At 47.2% G+C, this 22690-nt stretch overlaps 1 protein-coding gene across 3 annotated transcripts in view; it reads left to right on the top strand.

Annotated features, from left to right (window-relative positions):
- Positions 1 to 22690, top strand: part of AP3D1 (adaptor related protein complex 3 subunit delta 1) — a 64775-nt gene that overhangs the window by 16404 nt on the left and 25681 nt on the right. Inside the window, exons 1-4 of one of the 3 annotated variants that reach the window (XM_028519268.2) lie at positions 6156 to 6510; positions 19491 to 19586; positions 20433 to 20513; positions 22015 to 22095. In XM_028519268.2, the coding sequence (XP_028375069.1) occupies positions 6415 to 6510; positions 19491 to 19586; positions 20433 to 20513; positions 22015 to 22095 (354 nt within the window). In that variant the 5' untranslated portion in view covers positions 6156 to 6414. Of the gene's footprint in view, positions 1 to 6155; positions 6511 to 19490; positions 19587 to 20432; positions 20514 to 22014; positions 22096 to 22690 lie in introns of those variants that run through there. The other 2 variants (XM_036032168.1, XM_036032167.1) reach the window with 2 other exon arrangements.

Genomic DNA, 22690 nt, shown 5'->3' with positions numbered 1-22690 from the left:
GAGTTCTGTGAGTTGCCCTAACAAATTAATCAAACCCAAGGAGGAAGTTGTGGTAACTTCCCATCTATAGCCTGTCAGTCAGAAGCACAGATGACAACCTGCACCCGTGCTTGGTGTCTGACATGCGGACAGAAACTTAACCTGTGGGGTCTGGTGCCACCTCCAGGTAGATGGGGTCAGAAGTGAGTTGAATTGTAGGACTCCGAGGTGATGTCACAGAAAATCACTTTTGTGTGGGGGAAATAAACCACATATCTGGGTTTAGAAGGATTGTGAGCATGGCAATAGTGTGAGTGAAGGAAACACACACAGGAGGAAAAGTGAGTTTTTCCTAGACATATAGCTCACTAGTTTTTGTTTTTTTATTTTTAAGGGAAGGCCACAATGGCACATGCCATTCCTTGTTCTATTCCTTCAGATTCTTTATCTCTCCCTGTGTCAGCACACTTTGTTCAGGTGAGGTTGAATTCTTGCAGCCTTAGGAGGAGTCTGTCCCTCACCCACAGGTGTGTGTGCATGTGTGTGCAGGGGCGTGTGTGTGTGTGTGTGTGTGTGTGGCCCTGACTTGCTCTGACCCATCAAATGATGGCAGGTGCTCAAAAGCCAGGTTGCACCTGGTACGAGGCTGGCCCAGGAAAAGGAGCACATGCAGACACAGGCAACCAGTGGTGCGCTGAAGCTGGCTCACACTGACTTGTTAAATGTTTGAGAACTTTGTGACCTGGTTTCTAAACACAGAATTAAAAATGAAATTATGCAAATATACAATTAAATAAATTATAACTAAAGCAAAAGTAATCAATACCCAAACTCACTGTTCCCATTTGTTTTACTATTGTACCATTCTTTTGATGTTTACATGTATTGTCAATATGGTGGAAATAGTATATGCTATGGACTGAACACGTCCGCCCAAATCATATCTTGAAGCCTAATGAGGTCATGATGGCAGAGCCCTCGTGAATGGTATGAGTGCCCTTATAAAGGAGACCCCAGAGAGCTCCTCCCCTTATACCATGTAAGGACACAGGGAGAGGGTGCCTTCTGTGAACCAGGAAGTAGCTCTCACCAGACACTGAACCTTACTGGCACCTTGAACTTGGACCTCTAGCTTCCAGAACAGTGAAAAATCAATGCCTGTGTTTATAAGCCACCAAATCTCTAGTATTTTTGTTATAGCAGCCTGAACACACTGAGACAGTCTATAATGACACACTACTGCACAGCTCTTCCCAACCCTCATTCAGTGATGTCACGGTAGCTTAAATCAGCCATAGTGGGAGTATTTCCACCATAGAAATTGGCAAGATAACAAATGAATGCCCCCTTCCCACTATCCAGCTGTTAAACATTCTCCAGTGCACACTGCATGGAACACACATGGGCCAGCCCAAAGCTTGGAACCAATACCAGCTGAGCCAGGGTTAGATCTTCAGATACCCAGCTGACCTGCAGCTGAGAATAAATAATGATAGTGTAAGCCCTAGCCTTGGTATACTTTGTTACACAGTGTTACCACAACATTTGCTGGCTAAAATACTAGGTGCCCCCTCACTGGACTGAGAGAGCTTCAAAGCAGTGAACCCAAGTGCAGGTGAGAGAACCTGTTAATGGTGTCCGAGTTATATCTGAAGGTACCTGGATAAGAGAAAAACTTGAGAACTGAGTGTGAACATGGCAACTTACCAGCTATGGGATTTCGGTTAATCGACCTTACTTCACTGAGCCTCTAGTGTCAAGAGCAAAAAGAGATGATCCTTGCCCATTGTCTCAAGTGTCAAAATACAACACATGTGGACTACACCATGAGCATTCAGTGAATGTTCCTGTATGGTGATGCCTGAGATGGCCACTGTGGAACTCACCAGTCTCACCTCCGTTCACTTCCCTCCTTGCTCACTGTACTCCAACCACACCAGCCTCCTCTCTGTTCTTCCACCATGCTGTTTATTCTAGCCTTTCACCTGATGTCTGCCGGGATGACTCCCCCCAAACCTTCTCTGGGCTAAAATTTGGTCCTCCATCTCTGCTTATTGCCAAAGCTGGCACACAGTGGACACTCAGTATGTTATTGAACGGATGGATGGACACATGATGGATGGATGGATGGATGGATGGAGGGATGAGTGGGTGGGTGGATGGGTCACGTGTAGATTCAGGATGTAGCTGGAGCTGATCACAGAAGTTGGAGCCTCAGGGCTCCAGGCTAAGATCCTTTCAAAGATCAGCTCCTCTTTGAGCCTGGCCAGCACTGTCCTCTGCTGGCTGTCCTGGGAGTTGCAGGCAGCCCATTAGCTCTCTAATGTCTGTAAAAATCCACTCCTGTCAAAACTTTAGTCTTCATTAACCTAACATTTATTAAGCACCTATAGCAAACAAAATGACAGAGATCCCTAGATGAGATGATTTGTGTTTGGGGTGGAGGAGGTGGTGAAGACTCATAATAAACAAAGTAACAAGGTAAAAAATATGGTTTGCTAGAAGGTTACACATTTTACAGGGAAATATTCAGCAGGAAAAGGAACAGAGTATTATGGGGGCCTCACTTTAAAAAAAACAGCTTTATTCAGGTATAATTGACATGATAAAAGTATACATATTTAGATTATAGAATTTGATAAGTTTGGACATGCACATACCCTGTGAAACTATCAGCATAATCAAGATAGGGAAGGTTTCCATTACCCTCAAAGTTCCCTTGTGCCAGGCTGTGAACATCCCCAACTCTTGCCCCAGGCAATCACTGATCTGCTTTCTGTCACTATAGTTTGCATTTTCTAAAGCAGAGTCTCCTTCCTCATCATTGCTAACATTGGGTCGTGCACTCCCTCTGAGGGGGACACCATGGCCACTGAGGGGGGTTAAGCAATATCCCTGGATCCCATTCAACTAGGTGTCAGAAGCACTCTCAGTTGTGGCAACCACAGATGTCCCCAGACACATCCCAGTGTCCTCTGGGAGAAGATCACCCACAGTTGAGAAATCCTGGATGAATCCTAGTGCTGCTCCATGAACTGAGACTTTTGTTTAATTTTGACCCCAGTACAGATGAGAACACTGAGGCTCCCATAATGGCTGGCCTGAGTCCCCAGCAGAACTGGGAGCATAATCAAGGTCTTTCTGACTGAAGACCCCCTTGCTGCACCTCATCCCTCCCCACACGACCATTGTCTAAATCTGTGATCTCTAACATGGCCCTCACTAGCCACCATATTCAATGTTTTAGTGTAGTAAAATATATATAATGTTAAATTTACCATTTTACCTGCACAGCTCAGTGGCAGTAAGCACATTCATTTTGTTGTGCAACCAATCACCAACCATCTCCAGAACTTTTTCATCTTCCCAAACTGAAACTCCCAAAGCATTGTGGCTGCCGCTCTGTCCCCATTAAACACTAAGCCCCCAACCCTTCTTCCCCAGCCCTGGGCACCCACCATCTGCTTTCTGTCTCTATAATCTGGCTCCTCTAGGGACCTCATAAAGTAGAATCACACAGCACCTGTCCTTTGATGTCTGGCTTATTGCACTGTCTTTGAGGTTCATCCATGAGCACTTGGGTTGCTTCCACCTTTCCAACAGTGTGAATCACACTGTTGTGTACACACACATGTGCAAAGATCTGTTTGACTCCTTGCTTTCATTTCTTTTGGATATATACCCAGCAGAGGATTATTAGATCATATGGTAATTCTGTGTTTAATTCTTGCAAGAACCACCAGACTGTTTTCTCAGTGGCTGCAGTATTTCCCATTCCCATCAGCAGTGTGCATGTGGGTTCCAATTTCTTCACATCCCTGCCAGCTCTTGTTAATTTCTTGTTTGTTGATATATTCAAATTTTTGTTTGTTGATATATTCAATTTTGAGTAAGATTTCAAATGCAGTATCTAATCCCACTGGCCACATTTCAAGTGCTCAGTAGCCATGCATGGCTGATGGCCACCACATCGTAGAACACAGGTGAAGGACATGTCCTTCATGGCAGGAAATTCTATGGGACCATGCTGCTGAGCTAGGAATTGACATTCCGGTCACTCATCTAGGCATCCACTCTACCGTCATAAGCTTGATTGTGTGCTAAATCCTTAGGGTCGGGAATGAGGGAAAAAGGAGACTTAGTTTTACCTTGTTAGTGCAAAGGGAGGGGAAATGGGAGCTCCATCCCCAACACCCTCTTTTTCGCAGACCCTGTAATTCCTCCCCAGCTACCCTCCCAAGCCCCACCTTTCGCCCCACTCTGCACACATAGAGCAGGCTCAAGTCTGCCAGGATGTGTGTCACCTTCACCTTCCTGCCTAGTTTTTAATTAGATTTCTTTATTTTTTACAGATTTTATTTATTCATTTCCAGCGAGAAGGGGAGGGAGGGAGAAAGAGAGGGAGACAAACATCAATGTATGGCTGCCTCTCACATGCCCCCTACTGGGGACCTGACCTGCAACCCAGGCATGTGCCCTGACTGGGAATTGAACCACCTACCCTTTGGTTCGCAGGCCAGCGCTCAATCACTGAGCCACACCAACCATGGCTCTCCTCCTTCTTCTTTTTTTTTAAGATAGGGGAAGGAAGGGAAAAAGGGAGGGAGAGAAACACCAACGTGAAAGAGAAACATCTATCAGGTTGCCTCTTGCTTGTACCCTGACTGGGACCGAACTGCAACATAGGCATGTGCCCTTTGTGGGACGACACCCAACCAACTGAGCCACACTGGTCAAGGCCTATATCACTACATACTTGTTGGGAAAAATAGTGGAACTGCTAGGTCACAGAGATAGCATATGTTAGCTTTATTTTTATTTATTAATTTTTTAGAGAGAGAGGAAGGGAGAGAGAGAAAAAAAGAAACATTGATTTTTCATTCCTAGTTGATTCTTGTATGTGCCCTGACCTTGACAGAACATACAACCTTGGCATACCAGAACAACTCTCTAACCAACTGAGCTACCCACCCCACCAGGCCTGCATACATTAGCTTTTTAAATAAAAAAAAATGTATCCTTATCCAAGGACATGCTTATTGATTTTAGAGAGAGGGGAAGGAAAGAAGACCTAGAGAAACATCAATTGGTTCCCTCTAGTATGAGCCACGACATTTCGGTTTACAGGGCAACGCTCCACCCAACTGATCCACGCCGGCCAGGGCCGTACATTAGTTTTAAATGATATAACCAGACAGGTGTTGAATGTGTCTGTGTAGTTTCACATTCCTACCTGAAGTGTAAAAGCATCAGTCTTTCTAATTTTAGCCATTCTCATGGGGGTACAGAGGTATCTCCTTATGGTTTAAATTTTCCTGATGACAAATGAGATGGAGCACCTTCTAAATATACTCACTCATTGGCCATTTGGATGTCTTCTTTTATGAGATACATGTTCTTGTTTTGCCATGTTTTAACGGGGTTGTCTTTTTTCATGAATTGTAAGAATTTTTATATTGTTCTGCTTGATTTCTGTTTGTTGAACCACGTTGTGGCTATTCGTCCATTGTCAGATATTTATTGCAAGTCTTAGCTCAGTTTGTGGCATGCATTTTTACTCTCTGAATGGTTGATCTAGAGGGCTGGCACTGAGTGTAACTCACTCACTGTTGTGTGTACAGCGCTCGTTACCATTCCTGGCACACAGAAGGCCCTCAACAAATGTTGAATAAATGACTGATTTGGGGATCCTAGTTCTGGGCCATGGTTACGGCCTGTGCTACCCATCTCACAAGATTTAGCGAGATGGGCAGGAGACACAGGATCCGTTCACCGCAGCAACAGATTTGCAAGTTCTCAGGTAGCGTCACCTTTTAGAATCCAAAAAGGCGGAGCTGGATTCTTCTCTAGGAACTTGACAGAGAAGCTCCACGTGGGCGCCCCGCCCACAGCTGTCAATTATCTGAGAGGCAGGGAGGCCTCAACTAAGAGGCGTGGTTATAAGCCAAACAAGGAAGTAGCTGGAGCCCCAGAGGACACTAACCAATGACAAGAAAGAGCCCTGACCCGGAGAGGGCGGGGCCAATGGGCTCAGAGGGCGTTGTCCTGGTTTCCCTTCCGCGGCCTGGTGTGGTCCCGGAAACGTAGTTACAAGGCTCTGTGGGGGCAAGACTTTGTGGGAGGCGGGACTTCCGGGGGTGGACCCCCGGCCGTGGAGTCCCGCGGTCAGCTGACCGGCCGCCATCTCGTCCGCCATTTGCAAGTGCCGCGGAGCGTGAGGGGAGGGGATCGCGGCCTGCCCAGCGCATCCAGCCGCCGCGGCCGCCGCTGCCGCCGCTGCTGCCCCACGGACCATCGCAAGCCTGGTCTGGGAGCCCGCCCCGCAGCGGCGGCCGGCAGCACAGTGCTCCACGGGCAGCAGGCGCGACCCCCGGACCCCCGCGCTGCATCCGGCCTCGGGCCTCCCGGGGCTGCTGCCTGCCGGCGGCCGCCGCGATGGCTCTCAAGATGGTCAAGGGCAGCATCGACCGCATGTTCGACAAGAACCTGCAGGACCTGGTGCGGGGCATTCGTAACCACAAGGAGGACGAGGTGAGCCGGGAGCGCCGCGCGGGGCAGGCCTGGCTCTGCCCGAGACCCCGACTTGCAGCTCGCCCCGGAGGCCCCGCTCTCGGTTAGATCTTGCCTTTCCGCGGCCTGAGCGCCACACACCCGTGTCCACCCTGAGCCTCAGTTTACACCCGAGCGCCGAAGGTCTCCCCAGATGAGACCCCGCAGGCCCCCAAGTTGCTGTTCTCGGGCACCCCTCCCCCACCCGTCCGTCTATCCGCTCAGCGTTCGGGGGACCTGCCACTGGATGGCCTCTTGGAGCCTCAGTTTACCGTTTCGGCCACGGGGCCCTCTTCCCCTTCCCCGCGGTGACCCCGGAAGAGACTTCGCAGGTCCTCCCGAGTGGGGGTCTCCAATTTTGAATATGTGTCTGGATCAGCTGTTTAAAATACGAGGTCTCCGGCCCCGCCCCAGGTCTCTGGACTCCTGGAGCACTATCGTGTCCACGGGTCGCCGCTGGAAGAACCACTTACGGGATTAGTACGAGTCCTGGTTGTTCTCTGGGGCCTCGCCCGGTACCGGTTCTTCCTGGGGAAGGTGGGGCAAAGGCAGCGGGAGTTCCAGGCCAAAAGAAGGACCCTGCTGCGGGGCCCTGGAATGGCAAGCCAACTTCAACTAGAAACCTAAAAACCAGGGGGAAGAAAAGATTCTCCAGAAGTAAAATTATAACCGTGGACGCCATTGCCTTTCTCTCTCGCCTCCCCACCCCCAACCCGTGACCTAAATTTAGGAGGAATGAAGACAGTTAGTGGCCACCAGGCCTCTGACTTCATGGAAGAGTCCCAAGTAGGCCTTTACATGATGGAACATTAAAGAAAGTCCCCGCTTCTCTAGCTAGAGAGAGGCTACCTTGAGGAGAGCAGCTGTTTGATGCTATGCAGGTCCCAGTACCAGATGCTAACCGACCTTCCTCACAGTGGTGCCCAGGGAAGTCAGGAATTGCAGATTAGAAAGTGCAAGGAAGTTGAAGTTGGTGAGAGGCTGAGTTTCGGCCTCTGGCACTTTTGCAGAATAGGTGTGATCTCACTGAAATATGATTAGGTTATTTTTCCTCCTTTCCATAACCCTTCTCTGGGTTTTGCATCATTATGGAAACTCTCCCCGATGGCAATGATTGCAAATGTGTAGCTAACACCGTGATCTTTTCAGTGTCCCTTATTACTGAGCAGTGGCTAAGCATATGTGATTTGCACCCTTAGATTTCTTTTTTTGTACTGATTTCCCTCTCTGTTCATTGGATGTCACTGAGCAGCCTATTTGAGATTCTGAGGACAGGTCATGGTGTCTTTCTGGCAGAGAGACACACACTCCTGTTAGGGCATCTGGTTTTTTAGGAGAGTGTCCATCATCACTGGGCAGTACCCTGACTCGTGGTTTCTTCATTTGGAATTGGTGGGGATTGATGGTGCCTTCCCCACATGTTCGTGAACCCACTAAATGAGTATTGTTGGTGGAAGCATTTTTCAAAAAGCACAGTCTAGGCTGGTGCTGAAAGTCCTCAAAAGTCACAGGTTTCTGAGTGGGCTCTGCCCTTGGCCTGTTGATGATTCCGGGCAGGACACGGCATCCTGGTGCTGTGGTTTTGTCATCAGAAGATCATCATGGTTTCAGAGGTGTCACTTTTGACTCGAGACATTTATCTTTTTCCCTGAAGGAGCTCGGCCCATGACTACTGAGTTACTCTCCTAGTTTCCCACTCTCTCAAATAGGCTCTTTCCTCCCACCTGACCACACACCAACTGGGACTTGTGAAAATTTACTTTTTCTGCAGCAATATAGTTTCTCGCCAAAAGTTCACTTTTTACAATAGACTTTAGCTTAAATCTCTGTGCAGTATCATAGAAATGAGGCTTATGTGTGGAAAGGCAGGGTGACTTAGTGGAACTTGTATGAAGTTCAAGAGATCTGAGTCCAAGTTCTTGGGCCTGTTTAACTGGCTAACCTGGGGAGAGCTCCTGACCTGTTTGTCACCTGTAAAGTGGGGGCAGTTGCCGCCTTTCCATCTAGCCGGTGCTTATGAGGATGCAGTGAGAAACATAATGCAGGCTTCAGTGGGTACCAGAGTGCCCCATGAAGTCATCTCCCTAGCTATCTCCAGTCCTCAGCCTGTGACCCCTTAGTGGGTTATGAATTCAATTTAGTGGGTTATGTTAAAAAAAAAAAAAAAGAAGAAGAAGTAGCCCTGGCTGGTGTGGCTCAGTGGATTGAATGCCAACCGGCGAACCAAAGGTAGCCAGTTCGATTCCCAGTCAGAGCACATGCCTGGGTTGCAGGGCAGATCCCCTGTTGGGGACATGCAAGAAGCAACCACACGTCGATGTTTCTCTCCCTCTCTTTCTCCCTCCCTTCCCCTGTCTCTAAAAATAAATAAAATCTATTAAAAAAAATAGAAACTAGAAAACCCCAGCCTGCATGTACATAGCATAACTTGTTTCTTTAAAAAAATATAATTTATATATTTTTAGAGAGAGGGGAAGGAAGGGAGAAAGAGAGGGGGAGAAACATTGACATGCGAGAGATACATTGATTAGTTGCCTCTTGCATGCCCCCAACCCAGTAATATACCCTGGCTGGGAATCAACCAGCTGTCTTTCGGTTTGCAGGCCGACACTCAGTCCACTGAGCCACACCAGCCAGGGCAGAATAACTTGTTTTTTGAAACTTTTATTTCAGTTTATGATACTAAGTGTGTATGTGTGTCTTTGTATTGGGTTATCATGGAAAACATTTCTTAAAATGAGTTCCAGAAGTCTAAAAAGTAGTGGTCTAATTTACACATTTCTGGAGTGTGTGAATCCATTATCCTTGAGATACATACAGAAAGGATAATGTTGGCAGGTAGGGGGAAATTCACTTGTGAGTGTCTTTGCTTCTATAATAATCTTTTTTTTTTTAATTGATTAGAGATTGAAAGAGACAGAAACATTGCTTTGTTGTTCCACTTATTTATGCTGCTTTGGTTGCTTCTTGTATGTACCCTGACCGGGGATCAAACCCAGTAACCTTAGTGTATTGGGACAATGCTCCAACAAACTGAGCTAGTGTCCAGGGCCTGTTTTTACTTCTAGGAGTTGGATATGACTAGGGAAAAAGCTCAATTGGCTTACTATTTTATTCTTGTGGGCACTTTTCATATTTGAGGGAAAACTTTTTTTTTTAAATCGATTTTAGAGAGAGAGAATGGGTAGGGAGGAGAAACACCAATTTGTTGTTTCACTAGCTATGTGTGCCCTCACCTGGGATTGAACCTGCAACCTTGGCGTTTCAGACAATGCTCTAACTAACTGACCTTCCTGGCCAGGGCTCTCGAAACTTTTTCTGTTAATCTTTATAAAGCTATACCCATAACTTTCTGTAATAAGCTCAGTGTTTATTAAGTCAAAAGGGACAACACCTCTCCCTGTAAATCAGTTTGGTGTCTGTACTTGAGATCTTTCTCTGCATAGAAATCATGGGTGATTCTGAGTATAGGTTAAGATTCTGTTGTGACTTGCTGTGTGTATAGCAGTCTCACTGACAGCTATCCGTGTCAGCATAGGAAGACCCTCTTGTCAGTTTATTTAGCTAGTCCCCCTTAAATGAGCATTTAAGTTGTTACAGTTGTTTGCTGTTTGGGGCTGCAGTTCACTCTGTTCGGTACAAGCTCTGCATGTACCTTTCACTATTTGGATAGAGTAGGTTCTGGGAAACGTTGTGTTGGCAGCAGCTGTGTCGCTGCCTGGTGCTGAGTACCCAGTGACTGGCCATCTCCCTTTGCCTTTGCTTTTGTATTTAATTTAGACCTCTCATCTGAGAGCTCCCTGCACTTTCCAAGGCTCCTGAGGTTGGTAGCCCCTCTAAGACCTCAGCTACTGAGTGTAATTAACTAGGAGCCTAGCTGCCCAGCTTTGAAGTCCATCACCTTGTGTTCCAAAGGCCATGCTGCTACTCCCAGGTGATGACTGCATGTGGGCCACCTAGGCAGGTGACTGGACTTGCTGACTCTTCCTTAGGCATTCCCATCCAGTCTTTCCTCCCTGATCCTTCATTCTGCCAGATCCCCATGGTCTTCTCCCAGCTCCCTCCCATTTCCTCTCACAGGAGTTGTCCCCAACAATATCCGGGCACAGTAACCCCATCTCGGGGTCAGCTATCAGTGGTGGGGGGCTGGATTTCTACCCATATTTACTGGCCTGGCTCCCTGTCACCAACCTCCGAAGTCCATGCTGACACTAGAGCATGACTCTGAGGAGTGCCTCTCCTTTTGCCCTCTGGAGCTAATGTTACCTGTTGTTCAGGAACCCGAGGTTGGGACTGGCAGTCTGGACCAGCTTAGTCCTCTAGGTGGATTGCCTGTGTCCATGCTCATGAGGATGGGCCTCCTTCTGAGGCCCAGGCATCTGTGCTGCTGCTGCTGCTGCTGCTTGTCCCTGAGGGGGCCTGGCCTCTTCATCCTGTGGTCTCTTCGCTGTGCTCGCAAAATCTGTCGCCTCCTGCCTCCTAGCCTTGATTTCCCCACCGGCCCTGGTTGACCTGACTGATCAGCTAAATAATGGCCCCCAGAGATATTCCCAAACTAGTCCCAGGACCTGTGGACAGTCACCTCACATGGCAGAGGGACTTTGCAGGTGGAATTAAGTCAAGGCTCCTGAGACAAGGGAGGACCCTGGATTCCCTGCAGGGCTCAGTATGATCATATGGGTCCTTCTAAGGAGGAGGCAGGGGGGTCAGAGTCAGACAGAGGTGTATGAGGCTGCACTGCTGGCTATGAAGATGGAGGAAGGGGGCCACGAGCCAAGTATGTGGCTCCTTTATAATCTGGAAAATACCAAAAATGGTTCTCCTGGAGCCTCTGGAAGACCTGTGTCAGACTCCTTACCCAGAACAATCAGAGAATAAATGTGTGTGGTTTTAGTGTACAGAATGTGTGATTACTAGAGAATATTACAGCAGCTGCAGGACACTGACCAGCCCGCTGGCCTATGAGTCTCACTGACTTCCCCCAGTCAATTTCCCACAGCCACTGCTCCCTGGGCCTAAGCCCTGAAATGCTGCAGTTACACATACACTGCCCCATACCACAACCTCTTGTCCCTCCGAACATCAGCCTGTAGATGCTCTTCTGCCACCGTTGTGTTTATTGTCTACTTCAAACAATATCAGCCCTGGGTTGGCCCATCGTGCGTCCTGTCCCCACTTGTGCTGGAAAAGTCCATGTTGCCAGTTATGGCATAAGTCGTAGAGATGTAATTAATTACAGCACTGGGAATAGAGTCAGTAATGTCGTAATGACTATGTGTGGGGACAGGGGACTGTTAAACTTATGGAGTGATCACTTTGTAAGGTATGTAAACATTGAATCACCGCCTTGTACATCTGAAACTAATGTAATACTGTATGTCAATTATAATTAAAAATAAATTCAGAATAATAAAAACCCCCAAGATAATTGTACATTTAAAAAAAAAGTCCATTGTGTAGACTGGGCCTCTCTGCAGAGATGCCCTCCAGTGCTGGGCCTGGGCACCACTGGGGGCCTTTCTAGTGGTTTTCCTGTTCCTCACAAGTACCCCCTCAGCCTTCCACATGCTTCTCAAACTACCCACCCCTCCTATTGGGTACACATTTCCTGTTTTTACTGAGACCACAGAAGCCATTTGGGGTTCTTCATTGTTTTTTTTTTTTTTTTAAGATTTTATTTACTTATTTACTTATTATTATTATTATTATAAAGAGGGGGAGAGAAGGAGAGAAGCATCAATGAATGGTTGCCTCTCACATGCCCCCTACAGGGGTCCTGTCCTGCAACCCAGGCATGTGCCCTGACTGGGAATTGAACCAGTAACCCTTTGGTTCAAGGCTAGCACTTAATACACTGGGCCACTTGAGCCAGGGCTTGGGATTCCTCATTTTGCTGCTGTTCCCCCAAACTTGTGGGTCCCAGCGTCCTTCCACTGTGGGTTCTGGCTGTAGTACAGAACTCACACTAGGTTCTGTTCCAGGGGATACTGGGTGATGTTGGGAGTGTGGCTTTTGAGCTTGTCAGCACCTTGAAATCCACTGCAGGGCTTTGGAAAAACACAAACTCCCTGGGCCTCTTCCTGAGAGATCCTGACCACTAGTCCATGGAGGGCCAGGGAGTCTGGATCTTTTGAAAAGTGACCCAGGTAATTCTGCCAGGACCTGAGCAGCCAGGGTTGAAATGGCTGTTTTATTGCAGCCCTGATGGGTTCATCTGTGAAGGATGTTTGTGTTCCAAATTAAATTCCGTGACAATAGGTTGCCCCACCCTGGCAAATACCTAAGGTTCTACCTCTTACAACATTACAGGCACCCTGAGGGGAAAAAAATTGGCACAAATGAAAGGACAGATCAAAGCTCCAAAAATAGAACTAAGCAATGTAGAGATAGTCAACCTATCAGATGCAGAGTTCAAAACACTAGTAATCAGGATATTCACGGAAATGGTTGAGTATGGTCTCAAAATAGAGGAAAAAGTGAAGGCTATGCAAAGTAAAATAGAGAAAAATATACAGGGAACCAACAGTGAAGGGAAGGAAACTGGGACTCATATCAGTGATTTGGAGAAGAAGGAAGAAATAAACATTCAGCCAGAACACAGTGAAGAAACAATAATTCAAAAAAGCCCTGGCTGGTGTAGCTCTGTGGATTGAGCGCGGGCTGGGAACCAAAGTGTCCCAGGTTCGATTCCCAGCCAGGGTACATTCCTGGGTTGCAGGCCAGAACCCCCAGCAACCGCACATTGATGTCTGTCTGTCTGTCTGTCTGTCTGTCTGTCTCTCCCCCTTCCCTCTCTAAAAATAAATAAATAAAATCTTTAAAAAAAAAATAAATAATTCAAAAAAAAATGAGGAGAGGCTTAGGAACCTCTAGGACAACTTAAATGTTCCAACATTCAGATCATAGGGGTGCCAGAAGGAGAAGAGGAAGAGCAAGAAATTGAAAACTTACTTGAAAAAGTAATGAAGAACTTCCCCAATCTAGTAAAGGAAATAGACTTCCAGGAAGTATAGGAAGCTCAGAGTCTCCCAAAGAAGTTGGATCCAAGGAAGAATATACCAAGGCACATCATAATTACATTATCCAAGATTAAAGATGAGGAGAGAATCTTAGAAGCAGCAAGAGAAAAGGATACAAGTTATCTACAAAGGAGTTCCCATAAGACAATCAGCTGATTTCTCAAAAGAAACCTTGCAGGCAAGAAGGGCCTGGAAAGAAGTATTCAGAGTCATAAAAGGCAAGGCCCTACATCCAAGATTACTCTGTCCAGCGAGCTATCATGTAGAATGGAAGGGCAGCCCTGGCTGGTATGGCTCAGTGATTGAGTGCCAGCCTGTGAAGCAAAGAGTTGCTGGTTTGATTCCCAGTCTAGGGCACATGCCTGGGTTACAGGCCAGGTCCCCAGTAGGGGGTGTACCAGAGGCAACTACACATTGATATCTCCCTCTCTTTCTCACTCCCCATCTCTAAAAATAAATAAATAAAATCTTTCAAAACAAACAAACAAAAAAAAACGGAAGGGCAGATAAAGTGCTCCCCAGATAAGGTAAAGTTAAAAGAGTTCATCATCACCAAGCCCTTATTATGTGAAATGTTAAAGGGATTTATCTAAGAAAAAGAAGATAATCAAAGCTATGAACAGTAAAATGACAACAAACTCATACCTGTCAACAACTGAACATAAATAAAACAAAAACTAAGCAAACAACTAGAATAGGAACAGGATCACAGAAATGGAGTGTTATTGGTGGGGAGGGGAAGGGAGGAGAATGGGGGATAAGGTACAGAGAATAACCATGAATGCTAGGTACAAAATAGACCCGGAGGTTAAGAATGGCATAGGAAATGGAGAAGCCAAAGAACTTATATGTACGACCCATGGACATGAACTAAGGGGGGGTGAATGCCTATGGGAGAAGGGGGTGCAGGTTGGAGAACAAAGGGGAAAAAAATGGGACAACTGTAATAGCATAATCAATTATATATATATATATATATATACACACACACACACACACACACACTTAAAAAGAGTTCTAGACATATACATGTGGGAGATTTTAGGGGACATTAGAGGAAAGGGTCTGAGTTGCCAGGGCAGACTCTGCCCAGGGCAGGAAGGAGAGGCTGGCCCTGGCAGATGAGGGCTGGAGGAGAGGAGTCTCAGCAGAGCAGATGTATGGTGGCAGAAGTGGATTCTGAACACACAACTTTACAGGGTCTCTGTGTAACAGAATGCCAGCCTCTATGCAATTCTGAAACAGATACCGTGAGCCCGATTGCCCACCGCCAAAACTCCCAGTGCTAGAGTTTGGTAAAAAGGAAAGGAAGGGTTCATTTAAAAGTTATACAGATTTAGAATAACGGTGGAATTCTGCCTTCAAGTCCCGCTCCCTTTAAAATACCCATGAACGAACACACACACACACACACACACACTCCTGCCTCCCTTTTGCCACATCAGACCAATTAGAGGCACCATCTCTTAGGAGAAAAATAAATGTGCAGCTCAGCATTCCCTCAGTCTCAGTTTAGCAACTCAGGCATCTCCCATTAATCCATGCTTGTCCCACAGTTCCCCGATACCATCAGCCTTGTTACTGGGTTCTCCAGCTCCTAATACAAAACTACGTGGCACCTCTTCATGGCCGGCAGGTGAGAGTCCTGCGCCCTTTCAACCCACATAGCCAAGAGAGAATGGCTGCCACGCTTAGTTTAAATCCCAGCCCTGAAAAGACACTTGAAAATCCTGGAATGAAAAATTCTAAAATGTAAACTGCTATATTTTCTGTGATTTTACAAAATTCTACAAGTTAAAATTTCTCAGTGCTTTTGATAGAAACTTACCAAGAGGAACCAGAACATCAAACTTTACAGATTTTCAATTCACCCCAATTGAGTTTTTGAAAACAAGCTATAATTTGTTGATAGGTGTAGTCCACATAGGCACTTGCTGCTGCCACTAACGAAGTTGATCTGAAGGAAGGAGCTTTGTATGTTAGACGTGGCAGGCTCTTCCATGCAACTGACTGCAAATATCAGCAAATGTGATGTCTTTAAAATCGCTAAAGCAGGCATGAATAATTTTACAAATTGGAGTCTCTATCTGAAAATAATTCTCCATGCTCTGGAACTGTGGTGATTTTCTTATATATTACTTCCTGTTGCAGAGGAAAGCCATTGCAGCCTGCTTCTTTGAAAAACCAATCACAAAAGCAACATGCATACTCTACTCACAGTCAGCAAGTCCAGCAGCACCTTGGACTCCATGGATCTGGTCCCAGCTCCAGGCAGGCTCTGGTATCATCCAGGGGCAAGTGGCAGCTCAGCCAAGCCCTTCCTGAATGCATAGGATCCTCCTGGCCAGCGGCACATCCTTCGGGAAGAGACTAGCATAGCTGATATGTAGGTAGAGGAGACAGGCATCCTCAAAGAGATGTACTAGGAATGCTTCTGCTACTTCTTGTAGGGCCAAAAAGGCCTGGACTTGCCAGTTGAAGTCCACGCCATGGGGGAATTTAATACATATTTTTTCTTGTCAGGTGGCTGATGGGGTTCTTTCTTAACAATAGGTGTGTGGTCTTATGAAGATTTCATACCTCCTTCAGAACCAGATGTCTGTCTCTGGTGACCAGCTCATCGGAAGGGGTTTTGAGCTCGTAGCTCCTGTGGGGAGCTGGCACTTGGCAAGGACCTGTGGACCTTTTAACTTGGGGGAGAGGGTATGCATGTGTTCCTGTTCCCACAGGTCCTATCTGGCTGCCAGCCAAAATAGTGAGGCCTTACCATGGGCAACAGTATAGCAGCCAGCATCCACTATCTACAGTCCAGAACCAGTCACCTGTCGAGAAAGATGTTCATGCTGGAACTTGCAACAAATACCAAGCTCTGCTATCTGGAGGCAAAAACCATTTATCTGGAGAATCAGAGGGCTCAGCCAACAGTGAACAACCATAAGGGCATTGAACGCCCACGACATCACATACAGGACCACCAACAGATGAGGACCAGGCCTACCCCGATGCGGGCCCCCCAGCAGAGCAGGACCAGGCCTCCGCCAACAGCAGTGCGGGTCCATGGCTGACATACAGGACCTTGGGCTCACTGTTGCTCCCCTGCCTTCTGGGTTCTGGGGTATAGCCTGACATCTGGGGGAGGTCTAGAAGCGCCACAGCCTCGTGCCCACTGGGGTAGGTCCCGTGCAATTGGTGCTGCCTTGGGTTCAAACGGCCCATCCCTTTGGTGGTTTTCTGTTACTTTCTTTAAATGTCCTGTTTTTTAATTCACTGAGTACATTTTCTTTATGTTTTACAAGAGCATGATTACAGTTGCTGAATTGAAATCTTTGTATTTTAATTTCCACATTTGGGTTGTCTCAGGGCCTGTCTTCATGGGTGGTCTTCTTGAATTTTCCTGTTTCTTATTTTGAATAATTTTGAATTGTATCTTTGACATTGCAAATGGAACATTATAGAGACTGTGGATTCTGTTGTGTTCTCTGAGGAGTACTGATTCTGTGGGGGGTGGGATTTGTTTAGTGGGCAGTTCATTCATCTGGGCTGAAACTCCAGCTCTGCCTCTCTTACAAGGGCACAAGGCCAATGAAACAGTTTTTGTGGGGTTCCCCCCCCCCCAGTATTGGCTGGGTTGTGCAGAATGTGCCTGTGTGTGCATAGTTCTGATGTCGGCCAGAGATTTGGGAGTTTATATGCAGAATGTGGGGACCATCCCCATCTCTCTCTTCTCTGGAATTTCCCTCCTCACCTTCTAGTGGCCATGTTCATCCTAAACTCTATGATTCTTTCTATTTTATTTTATTTTATTTTATTTTTAGAAAGGGAGGGAGAAAGAGGGAGAGAAAGAAACATCAGTATGTGGTTACCTCTCACACGCCCCCTATTGGGGACCTGGTCTGCAACCTATGAATGTGTCCTGACTGGGAATCGAACCAGTGACCCTTTGGTTCACAGGCTGGCACTCAATCCACTGAGCAACACCAGCCAGGGTGCTGCTATGATTCTTGAAGCCAGTTGGACACAGGTTTCCTCTCTTGGTCTTAGCTTCTCTGCCTGACACTCAAGATAAAAGCTACAAAGAACAGTACATTTCTTAGTGCTTTTGCTTGCTTTCCAGTGTGTCTGGATAGTTGTTAAATAATTGTTTGTAAAGGGCTTGGTCTGGTGGGAGTTGCTCAGACATTATAGGAAGTGGACTGACCCTGCCTGGCTCTCCCAAGAGCTGACATGAGTAAGTGGACCACACTGTGTGTCATCAGCCAGTGAATATTTGGGTTGTTCCTGCTTTGAAGCTGTCACAAGTTGTACATTTGAGTGCTGTTGTATCTTGAGCACCTGTATCAGGGATTTCGGGGTCCACCTGGGAGCAAGCACCGTGTTCACCCTTTTGAGGAGCTGCACTGTCTTTCATAGTGGCTGTACCATTCACTTCCCATTTGCTGTGTTTGGCTGATTTCTCCAACACTTGTAATTGTCTTCTTGATCTTTCCCTTTTAAATCATTAATAGTTGCGATCCAGAGGATAAGAAGGGGTCATCTGTGTGCAGGGACAGGAGCTGAGGTCCCCTGAATGGGATTTAGTAATCTGAAGCCTGTTGGAAGGATATGGTGGCATTTGTTCCATTGTACCAACCCCTGATTGTGAAATATTCATAAACCATTATGTAGCTCCATGGAGCACCAGACGGACTCATTTTGGTCCCCATGATGACCGCTCCTTGCCTCGCAGCAGGTTTCAGTTCTCTTTGGTGTGTCTCCCAGGTCGGGGGTAATAGGAGCCTTGTGTCTTGCTGCTCCCAGTAGGCACATCGCTTGCTCTGAACTCTGGATCAGTACTGATGCAGGTCAAATCTTTTTTGAACGGTGTTTTAGGAGATATTTTGAGTTAGCAAGGAAACCCAAGGGAATTGAAAACTTGCGTGTATACAAACCCCTGTACCCATATGACCGTAGCAGCACTGTTCACAAGAGCCAAAAAGTGGGAAAGATCCAAGTGTCCACAGGGGCATGGAGAGACATAGTGACTGGTGGGATCAGAATGAAGCACTGATGCCTGCTACAGCTTTGATGAGCCTTGATACCATTCTGAGAAAGTCAGGGAAGCCACAGACGGATGCCTGGTCAAGCTCACTGGTGCTTCAGGAGAGGCTGCATACTCAGAGAATGGGGATCTGGGAGCTTGGGGAGGAGTAGGCCGAGTATGCAGCCAGCTGGGTGTGGTTGGTGCCCTGGGAGCACCCAGATGCCTGGGGCCCTGAGGGCAATAGGGGTTCCTCACAACCGATCTTCTAGCCCTCACCCAGCCTGGCTCCTTATCTGTACCCTCACAGGTGCACAGACACCATTGCCAACACAGTCTGGCCTGCCTGTGCTTTGTGTACCTTGACGCTATTCCTGGGCAGCTACAGGGCCCGGCCCTTCCTCCCCCTCAAACACAGTTTTGTACACTGCAATTAAGTAGAATAGAATGAGCACCCTGCAGTCCACACCAAGTAACTTGGTTGGGCCGTTGGGCCTCTGGCCCTCTTCTGTAGGAGCAAGACTGGACCCTAGCGCCTGGGTACTGTCTTTCACAGCTGGTGCCCCCGTGCCATGTCCTTTAGCACACTGACATGTCTTTTGAAATAACAGCTTTATTAGATGTGGAATTCAGTGGCTTTTAGTATGTTCACAGCTGTGTAACTATCACAAAAATCAGTTTTAGAATATTCCATTACTCCAAAAAGCAAGTACTCCCCATCAGTGGTCACCCCATCCTACTCCCCACCCCCTGACAACACCAAACCTGCTTCCTATCTCTGTGGAGTTGACTGTTCTGGACATTTCACATAAATGGAATCAAATAATACTGTGACCTTTTGTTTTGGGTCTGGCTTCTCTCTGAAATAATTATTCTTAACTATTTTAGCCAGGCACTCATAATTTCTCTCTCTCTTTTCCTTTCAGGCAAAGTATATCTCTCAGTGCATTGATGAAATCAAGCAAGAACTGAAGCAGGACAACATCGCAGTCAAAGCGAACGCCGTCTGCAAGCTGACGTATGTGAGTGCTCAGGCGGCGCTTCCATGCATTGCCCTTGTCCTGCACCCCTCGTGCTGTCAGGCTGGTCAGCAACTCCAGCTTCAATCCATGTGTCCCTCCATCTGTCTGCCTATCGTCCATTTGACTGACTGTCCGTCCATCCCTCCATCCATTGGTCCACTGTTTATCTACCTGCTAAATATTGATTGATTCCATCAGCTCCAGGCGCTGGCCTCAGGCACACAGGGCTAATTCTTAACAGTCCAGGGAGAGGTGAGCAGTGATTATCAGATGGCACAGGGCATGATGCAGATGTTTACCCAGCTGGTCCAGAGTCCAATGGGGCCCTTATCCTCAGTTCCCCTTTGGGCTGTGCTGAGAAGCCTGGTGGGTGGAGCTGTGAACCATCCTGGGCACTTTACTCTGCAATGTTCCCTGCAGTGTCTGATTGCAGCCCCTGGTTGGCGTGGGAGCCTGGGCCAGGCAACCCCCTCCCAGCTTCTTTCTTAGTCAGAGACAGGAGATTTGAGGTTTGCAAGGGTAGAGATCCCATCACATTGTAGGTTTCATGAATATCATTGTGGGAATTTTAACTAGTACACAGGGTGCTAGGATTTCAGATGCAGACATTTATCCTTTTGTAGTATTTGTTACTAACTTTGTAACAAATTAGGTAATCTTGTTCCTGCCCCTGTGGTCTTCATCATGAGGACTAACTGCTTGGAAGAAATGAAATGCCTAGGGTGTGTGTTTGGTGAAGCCTGCATGTTGAGAATATGATGGCATGTGTCCGTCCTTCTGGGAGCTGGGATGCTAGATGTTAGGGCTTAGGCTTTGGCTTGTGAGTCACTTTCTCCCTCCCAACAGTTGCAAATGTTGGGATACGACATCAGCTGGGCTGCTTTCAACATCATAGAAGTGATGAGTGCCTCCAAGTTTACGTTCAAGGTGAGTTTGCTTGGAGCCTGAACCCTGTGGTGATGGGGACTAGGGCAGGGTGGGTCCCTGGTGGAGGAGGGGCCCCTTGGGCATCCTTGCAGTTCATCCTGTGGCCAGAAGCTGCACTGTGAAAAAACAAAATAGCAAACACTAGTGATGTTCAGTGACTGAGCCCAATAGGCAGCCAGTAGGCAGAGGCCCCGGGACTTTTGCCAGCCTTCCCCCAAGCCTGCTTCGGGTAAAAGCTATCCTTGCCATGCATCTTGGTCCTTCCTGCACACACCAATGTCCAGCAGAGGCAGCCACAAATTGTGGATTGCTTTGTAGCTCCAAACAGGTTGCCCTGGGCCAGTCATAGGCAGCGCCTGACATTGATCTACACCAGATAGTCCCTCCCAAGAGGCCCAGAACCAACACACCCAGTGGCCGGCTTCAGACGATACCGGAGCAGGATCCACGTAGCTTCACGAGCAGCACATCCACAGGGAGAGCTGCAGGCACCAGAGCCTACTGAGGCGAATTCTGCTTCGTGTGGTCCAACTAGCCACTCAGATATTTCACCTCCAGTTTTTGTCACATTATTTATTGACACTATTTACATAGTTTTCTTTCACTTTTAAGTAATGTCTGAAATTATGAGTTTATAGGATTGGTTATATATTTTTAAATACAAATTAAAATAAATTTGTAACTCCTCAAAATCAAAACCCAAACACCAATTATCTCAGCAAGAGGCCACCACTTCGCAACTTGTCCTATGGCCTCTTAGTCATAGTCTGAGGGATTCTACTCATGAGCAATTTGGGACACTGCTTTCTTCTCACTTCATATTATAAGCATGTCTCCTGCTTTAGTACATATTCTCAAAAACTGTTTTGCACTCTCTAGTCCATTTGTGGGTGTTCTGGGATTTTCCTGGGTTGGCTTGGTTTTCAGTGAGAAGGCACACCAGCCATGCAGTGAGGCTGTTCCAGCCCGGAGCACCTACCTGTGGGTCTCTGCTGTGATCAAGCCCAGGCTCCTTCCAAAGGACACAGTTGTCCTGCCTGCTGGTTACTTTTTGCAGAAACGAAATGCCACATTTGCCAAAATTGGGACAGTGCTCTGCACATGTATTAAAGCATCATACACCTGTGTGAGTGTGACTAGGTAGCCATGTCAGCCTGGCGGAGAGATTGGAGTCCTGAAGACAGCAGCACTTCAGATGACGTACTGCATTCTATCATAAAAGCAGTCCCTGGTCGACAATTGAAAAGCGCGTTAGTAACAGGACTCCATCGTTTGGCAAACCTTAAGGGAACATCCTGTTTCAGAGATCATACACTCCTCCTTCTGGAGTTTTAAAGACCCCTAGCTTGGATTTTCAATGACTTCCCCGTACCCACCAACCTGTGGCCCCCAGGGCAGGGGCTGCTTGGTGCCAAGCTCAGGAGAAGGGCTAGGGGTGTCCAGGAAGGCTGCATCGTCCCCTTGTCTTACCTCTAATGCCTTTGTCTGTTCAACCTCACAGCGCATTGGCTACCTCGCTGCTTCCCAGTGCTTTCATGAAGGGACCGATGTCATCATGCTGACAACAAACCAGATTCGCAAGGTAGGCTGCCCTACCCATAGGCCCTGCAGTCTCCTAGGCCCCCATGTGAATGTCTGTTCACACTGGTTTTTCTTACGCTCATGTGTGAATAGAAAGCACTGAAGCCCACAAGATCTTACTGTCACAGTTCTCTTAATCAGGCAGACAGTCTTCTGTTCTTGGTCATGTCATTCCCAAGACACACCCACACATGGGAAACAGGTCTTTCTTTTGCCTGGGTGGGTGGGAGAGATGGAGGCTCACTGGACTGCCCTCTTCTCCTTTTTACTTCTTGGCATTGGAGAGCTGCCTGCATGGTCCTGTCCTTTCTAGTCCTGTCCCTCTTGCAGGAGTGCCCGATGACGTTACATACCCTTCCCAGTGTGTGGGGTTTTTGCCCACTGGGTCTTCTGTCATACCACGTATATATTTCAGTTACATGTGAGTTTATGTTTTGAAATGGGCTTTGAAGACCACTGAGTAATAGATTTCTTTCTTGGCCCCAGTACTTTGAGCATCTTTTGTTCCCTGTGGTTGGAGGGGTGTCAGTGAGGATCCAAGAACCACTCTTTCCTGGCCCCAGACCACAAGTTAGAGGCAATAGCCTAAGTTTCTC

This window comes from Phyllostomus discolor, chromosome 8, assembly GCF_004126475.2.
Source record: "Phyllostomus discolor isolate MPI-MPIP mPhyDis1 chromosome 8, mPhyDis1.pri.v3, whole genome shotgun sequence".
NCBI lineage: Eukaryota > Metazoa > Chordata > Mammalia > Chiroptera > Phyllostomidae > Phyllostomus > Phyllostomus discolor.
This window is presented reverse-complemented; position numbering and strand designations above follow the sequence as displayed.